Raw genomic sequence first — 17,500 nt, forward strand, 5'->3', positions numbered from 1 at the left:
GAATGTGATGCGTAACACAAGAATGAACCTCATTGGTTCTTGCAGAAGCTCAAACGTGATGCGTAACACAAGGATGAACCTCATTGGTTCTTCCTGAAGCTCGAATGTGATGCGTAACACAAGGATGAACCTCATTGGTTCTTCCTGAAGCTCGAATGTGATGCGTAACACAAGGATGAACCTCATTGGTTCTTGCAGAAGCTCGAATGTGATGCGTAACACAAGGATGAACCTCATTGGTTCTTCCTGAAGCTCGAATGTGATGCGTAACACGAGAATGAACCTCATTGGTTCTTCCTGATGCTCAAACGTGATTCGTAACACAAGAATGAACCTCATTGGTTCTTCCTGATGCTCAAACGTGATGCGTAACACAAGGATGAACCTCATTGGTTCTTCCTGAAGCTCGAATGTGATGCGTAACACAAGAATGAACCTCATTGGTTCTTCCTGAAGCTCGAATGTGATGCGTAACACAAGAATGAACCTCATTGGTTCTTCCTGATGCTCAAACGTGATGCGTAACACAAGAATTAACCTCATTGGTTCTTCCTGAAGCTCAAACGTGATGCGTAACACAAGAATTAACCTCATTGGTTCTTCCTGAAGCTCAAACGTGATGCGTAACACAAGAATGAACCTCATTGGTTCTTCCTGATGCTCAAACGTGATGCGTAACACAAGAATGAACCTCATTGGTTCTTCCTGAAGCTTGAATGTGATGCGTAACACGAGAATGAACCTCATTGGTTCTTCCTGAAGCTCAAACGTGATGCGTAACACTAGAATGAACCTCATTGGTTCTCGCTGAAGCTCGAACGTGATGCGTAACACGAGAATGAACCTCATCGGTTCTCGCTGAAGCTCGAACGTGATGCGTAACACGAGAATTAACCTCATTGGTTCTTGCTGAAGCTCAAACATGAAGCGTAACATGCGAATTAACCTCATTGGTTCTTGAAAAGCTCAAACGTGATGCGTAACACGAGAATTAACCTCATTGGTTCTTGAGAAGCTCAAACATGATGCGTAACATGCGAATGAACCTCATTGGTTCTCGCTGAAGCTCAAATATGATGCGTAACACGAGAATGAACCTCATTGGTTCTCGCTGAAGCTCAAATATGATGCGTAACACGAGAATTAACCTCATTGGTTCCTGAGAAGCTCAAACGTGATGCGTAACACTAGAATGAACCTCATTGGTTCTTGAGAAGCTCAAACGTGATGCGTAACACGAGAATGATCCTCATTTAAATATCCCCGATTTCTTCAAAAAGATCTTCATTTGTGTTGAGAAGATGAACGAAAGTCTTACAGGTTTGGAACATCATGAGGGTGAGTAACTTAGGCTAATTAATTACATAAATTTAATTTTTGCGTGAGCTAATGCACTGATAGCCTCAGTCACCATTCACTTTCATTTCATACGTTTTCCATACAGTAAGTGAACGGTGACTAAGCTTTGGGACATGTAAAACTTTTAAACAAAACCACTATTTGCAGATGTCATGTTCAGCTAAATTATTATAATAATTTTACAAAACGCCTGCTACACCGAGTATCTTTTTACTTTATTTATGTATTTATTTTTATTATTTGCTGTTTGAATTTGTCGGAGACCTTTATTTTGACGTTTTCCTGATTTCCGTTTGCAGCCGGAACAGCGTCTTTGTTGTTGTTAGAAATATGACAGAAAATTAGAGGTATGTTTTACCTTTTTGTCTTTTATGCAGCTTATATTTTATTACACAGTATTTTAGTGCGCTATAACAGGCGTCATTTACTGTAAATAAGCTTTTACTAACATCGACGCTAAAGTAATTAATTCCATTATCTTGTCAGCGAGGTGGAGTCCGATAAATGTAACTTCCTAATAGCTTCAGTATAGTCTCAACATATTCTCTATTCAAAATTGATAGAACACTGTTATACACACACACACACACACACACACACACACACACACACACACATTATTGTGTTTGTTTAGTATTTAATAGTATATTTTGTAGTAAAGTGATACTGACACTGGTACAACTTAATTCTTTAAATGAATAGTTCACCCAAAAACGAAAATCATGTCATTATTTATCATCATGTTTTTTTTTTTATAAACCGGAATGACTATTTATTATTGTTTGGTAACACTTTATTTGACAGTGTCATTGTTACATGCCTTACTTTAGTAATAACAGTGAGCTATACACTGTTGTACCCTAACTTTATAGTAAGTACATGTTAATTAATATTAATATTACTTAGTACTTAAATATATAATTACAGTGTAACAATGTGCTTATGTGTTTCTTTACTATTTAATAGTATATTTTGTAGCAAAGTGATACTGATATAACTTAGTTATACAGAGTAACTATATGTAACAAGGACAAAGTTATGAATAAATTGCAGAAACAGCTCACATTGAATTATCTTCTGACAATGACAGCGTTTAAAACTAGGATAAAGGACTATTTGAGTACTAAGTGCACATGTGATGTTACTGTTACTGAGCTTTAGCACTAAACTGATAAATGTCGTCTTCGGTTAATTGTGTGTATATGTATTTTTTTCTGCCGTCTTTGCCAGGACTCCCTTAAAAAAGAGATTTTGAATCTCAATGGGATTGGTAAAATAAAAGATAATGAAAATTAAATAATTACATGCAACTAAACCAAATCCTTACCCTATAGCAAGTACATATAGTTATTTTGTAATTATACATTTAAGTACTGTATAATACTTTGTAACCCTTTATTTGAAGGTGTCATTGTTACACTGTAGTTATATATTTAAGTACTGAGTAATATTAAGTAACTACACTGTAAAAAAAATTTGTACAACAAAAAAATTCTTAGTACCAATTTTGTTTCTTATTGGCTCAACTTTTGTAAATAACAGTAATATAAACTGAAAATAAGTTTTCTGTGAACCAACAAAACAAAATCAGTCATTTCAACTTTTTTCAAGTTGTGTTTTTTACAGTGTACATGTACTTACTATAGGGTTAGGATTCGGTTGAGGGTTAGTTGCATGTAATTATGCATAATTTATAGGTATTACTATAGTAACTACATGTAAGTTTATTTAAAGGATTAGTTCACTTTTAAATAAACTTTTGCTTATAATTTACTCACCCCCATGTCATCCAAGATGTCCATGTCTTTCTTTCTGCAGACGAAAGGAAATGAAGGTTTTGGATGAAAACATTCCAGGGTTTTTCTCCATATAATGGACTTCAATGGGCTCCAAACGGTTCAAGGTCCAAATGACAGTTTCAGTGCAGCTTTAAGCGATACCAGATGATGAATAAGGGTCTTATCTAGCGAAACGATCAGATTCTGCGAGAAAACGAGCAGTATTTATGCTATTATTTTACCTCTTAACAGACAAACGTGATCGTCTCTGAGCTCCGCCATAACTTCCGCTAAGTGAAGTCAAAATACGAGCGTGGTCATAGATATATCGATCGTAGATGCCTCATTCTATTGATAGGTGCAAGTGCGAATGAGGCATCTATGTATAAATCTATGACCACGCTCGTATTTTGACCTCACTAAGCGGAAGTTATGGCTGAGCTCAGAGATGATCACGTTCGTCTGATAAGAGGTAAAATAATAGCATAAATACTGCTCGATTTCTCTCAGAAACTGATGGTTTGTCTAGATAAGACCCTTATTCATCATCTGGTGTCGTTTAAAGCCCTTTAAAGCTGCACTGAAACTGTCATTTGGACCTTGAACCGTTTGGAGCCCATTGAAGTTCATAATATGGAGAAAAACCCTGGAATGTTTTCATCAAAAACCTTCATTTCTTTTCGACTGCAGAAAGAAAGACATGGACATCTTGGATGACATGGGGGTGAGTGAATTATCAGCAAAAGTTTATTTAAAAGTGAACTAATGTTTGCACTTTTTCCTTTCATGAGTGATAAGTGGCCCAGAATTACTCTTCTAAGAGTAGCAGTGAAGCATAGGCTGTCTTTTTGTTGTTGTTGTTGTTGTGTGATGCTTTTTGTTGCCTCATACATGCTCTGTGTAATTGCAGGCATGGTGTTTAAAGAATCGCTGACAGCTGGAACTAAAGAGGAGCCGCTCACGTGATGGGAAATCAAGATTTAGAGGAGGTGTTTGTGGCTGTTATCCGACCAAAGAACACCGCCAGCCTCAACTCCAAAGAGTACCGCGCTAAATCTTATGAGGTGAGATGAGATTAGCTAGCCTGACGTCGTCATACTCAATTCTAGTCAGAATATGAGTCTGATCTGCTCCGTTGGGCTGTGATTATGGGGCGTGTTTCAACCGAACCAGGAAAGACCTCAATTGGATAGACCTACAACCAATCAGAGCAACGGAGCGACGAATAACGTTAGTTGTGAAATGTCAACAGAACTCAACTGGCCTGTGTTGCCAAGTCCGCGGGTTAAAGCGACCCCATTATGTGATATACAGACCCAGGAATGCGATTTTTAGCTGCCAGCCCTGCCAAAATAACACATATTTTACCCCCCAAATGCCCTTTTTCTTGGAGAACCGCCCCTGGAAAGCTATTGGGCTTGTTTTTGGCTAGTTTTGAGGAACGTTATGCTGCATTCACACCAAACGCGAATTGAGCGTCAGGCGCGAGTGATTTCAATGTTAAGTCAATGGAAAGGCGCGTTGACGCGCGTCTGGAGGTCCCGCGGCGCGGAAGGCGCGTTACGCGCGGCGCGAAGGACGCGAATCCGCTTCATTCGCGCGTCCAGTTCTTGCGCGATACGCGCGTTACACGCGAATGGTGCTTTTGTGCATTCACGCGTTTGAAGCGAATTCGCGTCTGACGCCCGAGTTAAAAAATTTGAACTTTGGCGTCAATTCGCGCCGCGTTAACCAATCAGGAGCCTGCTCGCTGCTGTCACGTGGTAAAGTGACGTGTATGAGAAACCCTGCATAAATTAAAAACAGTACTATTGTGTCACAGAATGTAGTTTTAAGACTCTTTCAGGTGGGAATGTAGTTGTTTAAAGCTCAAATCTGTGGTTTATTTATAAAGAGAGCGCCTATTTAAAAAAAATAATCTTGTGTTTTTGGAGTTGTGAGATCCAGGCTATCACCGGGCAATCACTGCTCATAACCCCAGCGAAGGCAGCCTTTCCTCGGCCAGTCCTTCTGGCGTCTGCCGCTGGCTCTGATGTCCTGTGGTGGTTCGTCTTGTGTGGATCTAACGGGCGATCTTTGCTCTCATGAATATATAATTTGTTGTCTGCCAAATCGTTTTGACTGAGGGCAAAGAGAAGTTTCATAACTTTATATTTTAAGGATATTTAAACATACATGCAGTGAAGATAATGTAGGAGTTGCCTGGACCACATTTGTGTGGCTATTAATGCTTAATATATATGTTTAATGAAAATGAAAAGAAGCAGAGTGGTGTTTTATGACATATTTCTCCTGGAGTGCCTTGAACGCGCGTCAATTTCGCTTCCAGCGCTCGATTTCTACGCGCGTCCAATTCTCTGCTGACGCGCGAATGCATTCAAAATGTACGCGCGTGAAACTAGACGCGGTAGACGCGATTTTGACGCTCAATTCGCGTTTGGTGTGAACGCAGCATTAGCAATTGGGCGGGTTTTGTTGTAAAAACTTGGCAACCCTGTCTCCACGCACGCTGGAATAAGTAGCCTAACGATAGAAGAAAAAGATGAGTGTAAACGATCTTTGCCGGTGTTGTAAAAAAAGAATTTAAGGATACACAGAGAACTTACCAACACGATCATCATTTCTGAGAGAAATAGTAAAGGTGAATGCATATACGAACAAGTTCTCCGTTTAGGATTAGAACAAACTCAACCCAAGCGCCTTTAATGACGTGGATGATTACGTTAATGTTGATCATCTGTCCATCATCGTGTAAAGCCCGCCCTGACAATTTCATTGGTCCGAACAGTTTCTGTTCTTCTCTACGGATCAAGTCCAGACCGAACTGCCCAAGTAAAAATGTTGTGGGCGGGGCTAAGTTCGGCTGGCATCCAGGCTAGAGATTAGCCATAGCTGTGCTTTAAATTAATTTCCTTAAATCTGCTTTACCACACAGATTTTACTCATTGAGGTTCCCCTGGAGGGAAAAGAAAAAAAGCGTAAGAAAGTACTTCTTGGGACCAAAATCCAGGCCGACAGGGACCGGGCGAAGTCTATTCTGGAGTATGTGGATGAAACCACGAAGCCCATATCCAATAACCAGGGCATAATAGGTTAGTGGTCGTTTGCTGGAGGTGTTTGGTTTCAGAAGCTCTTCATTCAGCTCTACGGCACAATAGCCATTACTGAGGCATGTCCGATCTTTTCTGCAGGGAAGCGTGTCGTTCACATGAGGAAGTTCCGGTTGGATGGTGACCGTGATGGGAAGGAGGCCTCGTTATTTATTGTGCCAATTAATGTCAAAGGTAAGACTGAACACACTCTCATTGGTGCCCAGAATGTCATATGCAAAATAAAGTCAGTCAGTCAATGTATGTATACATATACACCGATCAGGCATAACATGATCCTAATATTGTGTTGGTCCCCCTTTTTTGACCACCAGACTCTTTACCTGCCAATTTTTTTTCTCCTCGACATTAAGCCTGTTCACATGCTTGTCCGGATTTTGTGTGTGTGTGTGTGTGTGTTGTAAATATAATTCAGTGTTCAATCAGCTTTGACATATTTAAATCTGCATATCTTTGATATTTTTACCTTTTATAAAGGGCTTTTTTTCCCCATAATCTTATCTGTGCTTCAGCTTTCAGTTTATATTCTTAAATTTGATCTATAAATTAAAATAGAATAATAAGACACTGTAGGGCTGTTACCAATCAAATTAAATAATTAACATTGAAAAATTACAACTGCAATAAAAAATGTTATGAGATTGTTTTAAATATTTTTGAAATCTCAGCTTTAATCTCAGAAATAAATTACATTTTAACATATATTCACATAGAGAACAAGTTATTTACAATTGTAGTAATATTTAACAGTTTTTACAGTATTTTTGATCCAATAAATGCAGCTATTAGGAGTAATGATGCTGAAAATTCATCTTTAATCACAGAAATAAATTACATTTTAAAATATATTCACATAGAAAACAAGTTATTTAAAATTGTAGTAATATTTAACAGTTTTTACAGTATTTTTTATCCAATAAATACAGTCTTTAAGGAGTGATGATGCTGAAAATTCAGCTTTAATCATAGGAAAAAAATAAATGTAAAAATATATTCACATAGAAAACGTTATTTAAAAGTGTAGTAATATTTTACAGTTTTTACAGTATTTTTAATCCAATAATGCAGCCTTAAAGATAGCGTTTTAATGAGTGAGTCAGTGAGTCGATTCGTTCAAACGGATGATTCATTCAAGAATGAGGCAGTCGTTTATGAATAGTTCATTGAATCTTTGATGCAAACGATTCATTCAAACGCTGAATCATTCAGTAACATTGATTTCTGAGAGGCTGCGCGAGCGTCAACAGCGCAACATTGTTACCGTCAGTTTATTATAGATTAGGCTATTATTATCCACTATCAATCGCCACTTACGCTAAATTAATGCAGAATCATTCTTGCATTTTGGTGATTCCTTAGTTTTTTGTTAATGTTTTAATCTGTCTAGTGAAATTCTCTTTCACTAACCCCTTCAAAAATCCACTAGTCCCACAAACATTGTTCTTTAACTTGTAAGAATAGACATTTAAGTGCTGTCAAGTTATTAACGAAATCAATATAAGTAATAATAACTCTTACAATATACATTTAAAAATATATATTTTTATTTATTGATGTCCTGTGTCACAGACGGTCATACTGACTCAGATATAGCTTGTATGTGAATACATCACACACGGCTGTGTTGATGGCTGATTTAGTCACGTTCAGGAACGGTTCAACAGAACTAAATTAATATTATTATTACTGGTAAAGTTACCGCGCACCGGATATTTTCTCACCGCTTCCCAACATGCACACACACACGACGCACACACATCTGTGCAAGTGTCGTTGTACTGTAGCCTACGTCAGCGTTGCATTATCCCATCTCACCAACAGTTTAATACTCGCACATCCAAATGTAGTCAGAGAAGGGCCTCATCTTCTTTCCAATCGCCTGAACGTAGTCGCATCCTCTCAAACTGCCCAATTAATCACTCAATTCTCATTGGCTACCTGCCAATGTGGTAGGTAGATTGACAGTGTTACCCGCCAATTGCAAAATTCACCCGCATTTGGCGCGTGGTCGGGTGTTAAATTCAGGCCCTGTATCTGGCACCAAGATGTTAGCAGCAGATCCTTTAAGTCCTGTAAGTTGTGAGGTGTTTGTTCAGCACATCCCACAGATGCTCGATTGGATTGAGATCTGGGGAATTTGGAGGCCAAGTCAACGCCTCAAACCATTCCTGAAGCATTTGTGCTTTGTGGCGGCGCATTATCTGCTGAAAGAGCCACAGCCACAGGGAATACAGTTTCCATGAGAGGCTGGACATGGGCTCAACAATGCTGAGGTAGGTGCGACGTGTCAAAGTCACATCCACATGGGTTTCCCAGCAGAACATTGGCCAAAGATGCTCTGTGTATTCTGAGCCCTTTCTATCAGAACCAGCATTAACTTCTTGAGCAGTTTGAGCTCCAGTAGCTCGTCTGTTTGATTGGACCACAGGGGCATCAATTAGCCTCGGCCGCCCATGACCCTGTGGCCGGTTCTCCACTGGTCCTCCATGACCCTGTGGCCAGTTCTCCACTGGTCCTTCATGACCCTGTGGCCGCTTCTCCACTGGTCCTTCATGACCCTGTGGCCGCTTCTCCACTGGTCCTTCATGACCCTGTGGCCGCTTCTCCACTGGTCCTTCATGACCCTGTGGCCGCTTCTCCACTGGTCCTTCATGACCCTGTGGCCGGTTCTCCACTGGTCCTCCATGACCCTGTGGCCGGTTCTCCACTGGTCCTTCATGACCCTGTGGCCGTTTCTCCACTGGTCCTTCCTCTGAGCACTTTTGATAGAGACTGACCACTGCAGACCGAGAACACCCCACAAGAGCTGCAGTTTTGGAGATGCTCTGACCCAGTCGTCTAGCCGTCACAATCTGGCCCAAACTCGCTCAAATCCTTACGCTTGCCCATTTTTCCTGCTTCTAACACATCAACTTTGAGGACAAAATGTTCACTTGCTGCCTAATATATCCCACCCACTAACAGGAGATGAAGAGATCATCAGTGTTATTCACTTCATACTGTATAATTATTCATAATGTTATGCCTGATCGGTGTATATATATATGGAATGATTATAGGAAGTTCAAAAGAACAGCATTTATTTAACATAAAAGTCTTGACTGTCACTTTTGATCAATTTAATGGGTCCTTGCTGAATAATACTGACTGTATGAGTTTCATAAAGGTGTAGAGTGTATTAATATCACAAAGCAGTGAATATGGTCTGTATTCCAATGTAGAAAACAGCAAGTCTGTTTATCACCCTGGGAGCCCCAGTTTCTACTGCCTTCAGGACATCATGCGTGTCTGTAGTGAAACCAGTGCCCATTTCTCCTCCTCCACCTCAAAGATGCTACTGGCTCTGGACAAGTGAGTGTGAACATCATCACTTGCATGAAAATCATACAAATGTTAGAGTCTTGTTATGATGGTATAAAGACCTTTTTCTTGTCCTCCATTGGCCTATTTAAAGGCTTGTGTTTATCAGAGGTGGACAGTAACGAAGTATATTTACTTGAGTACTGTACTTAAAGGGTTACTTCACCCAAAAATGAAAATTCTGTCATTAATTACTGACCCTCATGTCGTTCGACACCCGTCAGACCTCCGTTCATCTTCAGAACACAAATGAAGATATTTTAGTGTAAATCTGATGGCTCTGAAAGGCCTCCATTGGCACAATGGCACTTTACACTCTCAAGACCCTTAAAAGACACTAAAGACGTCGTTACAAAGTCCATCTCACTACAGTGGTTCTACAATAACTTTATGAATCGCCGATAATAAGTTTTTGTGCGCAAAAAACCCCTAAATAACGACTTATATAGTGATGACGATTTCAAAACACGGCGTCATGAAGCTTCGAAGCGTTATGAATCAGTGAGTCGAATCATGATTCGGATCGCATGTCAAACTGCTGAAATTTGGCGATTCAAACTGCTGATTCGACTCACTGATTCATAACGCTTCGAAGCTTCATGATGCTGTGTTTTGAAATCGTCATCACTATGTAAGTCGTTATTTAGGGTTTTTTTGCGCACAAAAACTATTCTCGCCGAATCATAAAGTTATTTTAGAGCCACTGTAGTGAGATGGACTTTGTAACGACGTCTTTAGTGCCTTTTAAGGGTCTTGAGAGTGTAAAGTGCATTGTGCCAATGGAGGCCTTTCAGAGCCATCAGATTTACACTAAAATATCTTCATTTGTGTCTGAAGATGAACGGAGGTCTGACGGGTGTCGAACGACATGAGGGTAAGTAATTAATGACAGAATTTTCATTTTTGGGTGAACTAACCCTTTAAGTATTTAAATTAGTTCAATGTGGTCGTATGCTAGCATGTCGGATGGAGCATCACTGACTGGCTTAAACCACCGTTCATTTATACAACAATGCAACAATAATAAAATAATGCATTGACATAAGAAAGGAAATTTACTTTTGATACTTAAGTACTTTTAAAAGCAAGTACTTCTGTACTTTTACTTAAGTAAAAATAGTTTTTAACAACTTTCACTTGTAACAGAGTAATATTTGACCAGTAGTACTTTTACTTTCACTCGAGTGTACTTTGACTCCACATCTGGTGTTTATTGCTTTGATGAGGTTAGCGGTCACTGTTTATTTCAGGTGGTTAGCAGAGCAGCATGCAGTGCCTCATGCCATTCCTGCACTTTTCCGGCCGGCTCCGGTTGACCGTGTGAAGACGAACGTGAGCAACCCGGCCTATGCCGTGGAGAGCAAGCCGGCCGACGGCCCGATGGGCTACACCGCTCTGGAGATCAAGAGCAGGATGATGTCCCTGGAGAAAGCCGACCTGTGCATCGAGAACCCGCTCTATGGGTCAGATCTGCAGTACACTAACAGAGTGAGGATTTCTTTCATGATCATAACCAGAATAATTAGCATTCACAGACCATACTGATGATTAAACAGACCCCTAGTAAACACTACCCTACAAACACTACAAAAACTTGGGGTTAGTAGTGATATTTATAATGTTACAAATGTTTCTTTATCATATAAATTGTTTTCAACACTGATAATAATCGTAAATGTTTGTTGAGCATCAAATTATCATATTAGAGTGATTTGTGAAGGATCATGTGACACTGAAGACTGGAGTAATGATGATAAATTCAGCTTTGATGACAGATTTTTTTATTTATTTTAATTTTAGTAATATTGAACAGTTTTTACTGTATTTTTGATCCAATAAATGCAGCCTTTAGGAGTAATGATGCTGAAAATTCAGCTTTAATCTCAGAAATAAATTACATTTTAACATTTATTCACATGTTTTTTAAAAGTGTAATAATATTTACCAGCTTTTACAGTATTTTTGATCCAATAAATGCAGCCTTTAGGAGTAATGATACTGAAAATTCAGCTTTAATCTCAGAAATAAATCACATTTTAAAATATATACACATAGAAAACAAGCTATTTATCATTTAATAATATTTAACAGTTTTTACAGTATTTTTGATCCAATAAATGCAACCTTTAGGAGTAATGATGCTGAAAATTCAGCTTTAATCTCAGAAATAAATCACATTTTAACATATATTCACATAGAAAACATGTTTTTTAAAAGTGTAATAATATTTAACAGCTTTTACAGTATTTTTGATCCAATAAAGCAGCCTTTAGGAGTAATGATACAGAAAATTCAGCTTTAATCATAGGATTTTTTTTTTTTTTTAATATTCACATACAAAACAAGTTATTTAAAATTGTAATATTTAACAGTTTTTACAGTATTTTTGATCCAATAAATGCAGCTTTTTGGAGTATTAATGCTGAAAATTCAGCTTTAATCATTGGAAAAAAATAAAAATAAAAATATATTCACATAGAAAACAAATTATTTAAAAGTGTAATATTATTTAACAGTTTTTACAGTATTTTTGATCCAATAAAGCAGCCTTTAGGAGTAATGATACAGAAAATTCAGCTTTAATCATAGGATTTTTTTTTTTTTTAATATTCACATACAAAACAAGTTATTTAAAATTGTAATATTTAACAGTTTTTACAGTATTTTTGATCCAATAAATGCAGCTTTTTGGAGTATTAATGCTGAAAATTCAGCTTTAATCATTGGAAAAAAATAAAAATAAAAATATATTCACATAGAAAACAAATTATTTAAAAGTGTAATATTATTTAACAGTTTTTACAGTATTTTTGATCCAATAAATGCAGCCTTTAGGAGTAATGATGCTGAAAATTCAGATTTAATCTCAGAAATAAATCACATTTTAACATATATTCACATAGAAAACATGTTTTTTAAAAGTGTAATAATATTTAACAGTTTATACAGTATTTTAGTCCAATAAATGCAGCTTTTAGGAGTAATGATACAGAAAATTCAGCTTTAATCACAGAAATAAATTACATTTTAAAATATATTCACATATAAAAAAGGTAATTAAAATTGTAGTAATATTTAACAGTTTTTACAGTATTTTTAATCCAATAAATGCAGCCTTTAAGCAGTATTGATGCTAAAATTGAGCTTTAATCACAGGATTTTTTTTTTCTCATAGAAAACAAGTTATTTAAAATTGTAATAATATTTAACAGTTTTTACAGTATTTTTGATCCAATAAATGCAGCCTTTAGGAGTAATGATGCTGAAAATTCAGCTTTAATCACAGGAAAAAAAATATTTAAAAAAATATTTTGACATAGAAAACCAGTTATTTAAAATTGTAATAATATTTAACAGTTTTTACAGTATTTTTTTAATCCAATAAATACAGTCTTTAAGAAGTAATAATGCTGAAAATTCTGCTTTAATCATAGGAAAATAACAAATATCAAAATATATTCACATAGAAAACAAGTTATTTAAAAGTGTAATAATATTAACAGTTTTTACAGTATTTTTAATCCAATAATGCAGCCTTAATGAGCATGAGACCAAAAACATTAAAATAACCAAACTTTCGATTATTATTCATGTTGTTGCTAAGAAATTATACTCAATAGTTGTTTGTCATGTTCAACACCTTTTTAATTGATATCTTGAATGCATAACAAGATTTGAAGGGAAGTATGTATCTATTAAACTCTTGCGTTAAGGTGGACAAAGTCATCATCAACCCTTACTTTGGCTTGGGAGCGCCAGATTATTCCAAAATCCAGATTCCAAAAAGAGAGGGCACAGTATGGCAGCACAGTATGACCAGCGTCACAGAAGACAAGTCAGTATATTTTACGCTTACTCTGCTGATGTTCTGTGTATTACATTATTAGGCTGCTAATAATCAGACTTTATAATCAGCTAACCTTTCGATAGTCATGTTCCTACTGACTATAAGGGCGTTTTCACACCTGAAAGTCCGCACCAAGGTCCGAACCGAAGTTCATGTTTTGATACATTCGGTTAGTTTTGGTTTGGTTTCACATTGCAATTATGCGAGCGCACTAAAGAACTTCACATCACACACTTGTGTCCACTCGTCATCTTCTATGTGGGCGGCATCTGGACATTGATTGGTTTGTAAACGGATGTGCGTCTGACGCGTCTTTGACAAGAGTGAATGAACGGACGCATATCGTTGCCACTAGTGAACAGTGAAGCATTGCTGGACTATTTTCTTTTCGTTACGTTTAAAAGTGGACATTTCAAGCTTTATATACACATATTTCTCATGTTTGTGAGACGAGTATCTGCTGAGTTTTGGTTTATTTGAGACGCTCCAGTTCATGTGCAAAGCATGTGATCGCTCCCGTGATTATAAACGATTTGCTTCTTATTTATTAAATCCAGGCAATTATCTGATTAAACGTTGATTAAAATTAAGATACAATGTATAAAAAACGAAATTCACATTAAAGAAAGGCTTTCTAAACAAAATCATACAAAATTTCGTTCAAAATCATTTCTGACCTTCTGACATATTGCGCATCTTTTCACTTTTCATAATCAATGTAGCCGAGATGAAATTTAAAAATAACATTATAATATTTAAACATAAACAGGAACTTCCTGTAAATGCTCTGAAAGTCCGAGCCATACAGAAAATGCTTTCACACTATAAACGAACCGAACCTTTGTTCAGTTTGATCCGGACCAAGACGACCTCTTTTCTCAGGACCAAATTTCATCTGTTTGGTCCGCACCATTAGAGGTTTCACACCTGTAATATTGATTCGGACCAAACTGAAAAGTCCGAAAATCCAGACCAAACAAGGTAGGTGTGAAAGCGCCCTAAGTAACTTTGCAAGTACTCATTCTACTAACCCTAACCTAACTCAAAAATGAAGTGTGTGTGTAAAATAAAGTGTAAAACTCTGTGTCCTGTAGAGAGCGGCAGTGGGTGGATGACTTCCCTCTGCACCGCAGTGCCTGTGAAGGAGACTCTGAGCTTCTGTCCAAACTGCTGGACAGCGGCTTCTCGGTCAAACAGCTGGACAGTGACCACTGGGCACCCATTCATTATGCATGCTGGTATACATCAACTTCCTTTTTCTTTAAAGGGGTCATAACACACACAGTTTCTGCCAGTCTCATGTTAATCTTGAGTATCTATAGAGTAGTGTTGATCCTTCATATCTCCCAAGAGTCTTTAGTCTTTATCATATTTATAAACGGCAGATACACTGAACCAATTCTTTCAGAAAACAGCCGAGTCCGTGGAGGCGTGAAGTGGGCGGAGCTAAACACACACACACATTCACATCATGGCATTATCTCTGGATAACGTTTGATTCTCTATAAGTTGGTGTTGTTCACATTATATGCACTTACGCTCCGATTGCCAACAAAACACCTGCGGTTTCCACTCATGACCGGGAACACACACACACACACACACTCGCAGAACTCCGGAAACACAAACGGCATCCACTGTTGCCTTAACGCTGGGTTATTTGGGAAGCTGAACTAGGTGATAGGGCTGCAACGACGCGTCGACGTCGTCGATGACGTCGACTACGAAAATACGTCGACGTGCGTGAAATGCGTCGACGCGTCGGCGGCACATTATTTACGTTCTAGAATGGAACAGAAGATCTAGAATAATGGCGGCTTCTGCTCCCGGGCATAGTGAAAATGATCATTTATCATATAAAGCCAGACCGCGACATTCAAAAGTGTAGGAGTACTTTAAACAGAAGCCGAATAAAACTGTGCTTTGTTCGCTCTGTAATGCCGGTTTCACACTGCGCGCGGTGGCAGAGCAGGTGCTGTGTGCGTGGAGAGCGGGAGCTTTCACACTGCAGTCAGAGTTGCCAAGTCCCGGTTTTTTCCGCGGAATTGGGCTACTTCTACACTGTTGCCGCGGGCTGTCTCTCATGTCCGCGGGTTGAAGCGATCCCAATTATGTGATATTTAGCCCCGGGAATGAGAATTTTAGCCGGCAGCCCTGCAAAAAAACACACATATTTAACCCCCCGAACGCGATGTTTACCAGAGAACCTCCCCGAAACGCGATTGGGCTTGTTTTGGACTAGTTTTGAGTAACGAATGGGTGGGTTTTGTTGTGTAAACCTGGCAACCCTGCTGCCAGTGTCTCTCGCGCAGCTGAACCGTGGCGCGTGTATTGCAACAGACGGTCACATTTTCCGGGGTTCTTCTCCGACCCCAGTACGTCTCGTGCTTTTATTTATTATGGGCTGCATATATCTCCTGTTAATGCGACCTGGTTCCGCTCTGTCCCAAACACATATGCATAATAACATGCTGTATATAGGTAGTTTGCATGATTAAAGTAACATTAAAGTTAAGATATGCCTCTAGCTTTAATCATTTAAATGTGTCTGAAGTTTGGGCTAAAACTTCTGGCAGCTTTAGTCGTTGTTTATGCACATGTATCTTCAAAATAGACAACTAGTTATACTATATTAAAACTATGCTGAAAGCTCCTGTATGTGAACCTTTTGCAGATAAATACAAGTGCATTTTCGTTTACTATTGACACAAATCAATAAGTAAATCATACTCAACTACTATAGTAAACAACTTTTCCTAATTAGGCCTACTCTGTATACATTTTATGATGAATAGTATCATTATATATTATGTTTAAAAAGCTTCTTGTGTTCATATATTTCATTATAAAATGGCATAGCCTACTATGTACACTACCCTTCCTGAAATACAATTAATATTGTCATCATTCATTGATTTCATGTTAAAATAATATACAAATTCACTACCCTCTTTGAAGTACAATAATCAGTAAAAAAGAATCATAAGATTACTCCGGAAAAATAATCGTTAGATTAGTCGACTAATCGAAAAAATAATCGTTAGATTAGTCGACAGAAAAAATAATCGTTAGTTGCAGCTCTACTAGGTGATCTTTCCCTCACACACACACTTCTTTAGTGACATTGTTGCTCTCGCTCTCGCTCTCGCTCTGTGTGTGTGTGCTCATTCGGGAGAAGTGCCCATACAAGGAATCCCGCCCTTATGACGTCATACAGGGACATACTCGGAGGAAAAAAAACTTTCCGAAACTTGTTTGAATCCTGAAGGAGTGTATTCGGCACAGAAATACTCTGTCATACGTCCAACTCAGAATGCATGAAATAGCATTAGACCCCCCTTTAAGTGGCTTTAAAACAGTGTTTGTTTAGGTTTCCTTATCAGTCCCTCCAGAAAAACGCGATTATGCGATCGCGTGATTTAACGCATAATCAGCCAAAGTCCGCATATTCATGCGGGGGCCGCATTTTTTCAAATACGCCGCACTTTCGCCGCATAAATTGCCTATTTCCGCGTGCAAAATATGCGGGGCTATCATGATTTCATAATCCCCGCATTTTCGTTGCAAAAAAAGTCATATATATTAGCAGAAAGTTGAACATTTTTCGTTTACTTCACACAAGAGCCGCCATTTCCGCCTATTGCCATGGGAACGTTTTGAAGTGACGTGATTACCCGACGCAAACGTCATCGAAAAGCTTCAAACCCCGTGGAGAAACCATAGATACCGGTGAAACCATGATGAAGCACAAACTCACATTGGCCAACAAAAATAACAGCAAAAGAGCAAAGCAGTTTCCCTGTGTGCTGACTGATTTCAAAACACAGCATCATGAAGCTTTGAAGCATTATGAATCAATGAGTCGATTCAGCGGTTTGAAGCGTTATGAATCAATGAGTCGATTCAGCGGTTTGAAGCGTTATGAATCAATGAGTCGATTCAGCGGTTTGAAGCGTTATGAATCAATGAGTCGATTCAGCGGTTTGAAGCGTTATGAATCAATGAGTCGATTCAGCGGTTTGAAGCGTTATGAATCAATGAGTCGA

General features: G+C 38.2%; 1 protein-coding gene across 2 annotated transcripts in view; it reads left to right on the forward strand.

Moving 5' to 3' along the window:
- Positions 1–1,635: 1,635 nt before the first annotated feature.
- Positions 1,636–17,500, forward strand: part of krit1 (KRIT1 ankyrin repeat containing) — a 31,467-nt gene continuing 15,602 nt past the window's right edge. For both annotated transcript variants that reach the window (XR_013817497.1, XM_079829187.1), the window contains exons 1-8: positions 1,636–1,706; positions 4,048–4,201; positions 6,073–6,229; positions 6,329–6,421; positions 9,469–9,598; positions 10,858–11,095; positions 13,321–13,442; positions 14,549–14,692. Coding sequence is in view for 1 of the 2 variants with exons in the window: in XM_079829187.1 (XP_079685313.1) it covers positions 4,103–4,201; positions 6,073–6,229; positions 6,329–6,421; positions 9,469–9,598; positions 10,858–11,095; positions 13,321–13,442; positions 14,549–14,692 (983 nt within the window). In the remaining variant the exon portion in view is untranslated. The remainder of the gene's footprint in view (positions 1,707–4,047; positions 4,202–6,072; positions 6,230–6,328; positions 6,422–9,468; positions 9,599–10,857; positions 11,096–13,320; positions 13,443–14,548; positions 14,693–17,500) is intronic.

Source organism: Gobio gobio (assembly GCF_949357685.1).
Source record: "Gobio gobio genome assembly, chromosome: 11".
Classification (NCBI taxonomy): Eukaryota; Metazoa; Chordata; class Actinopteri; order Cypriniformes; family Gobionidae; genus Gobio; species Gobio gobio.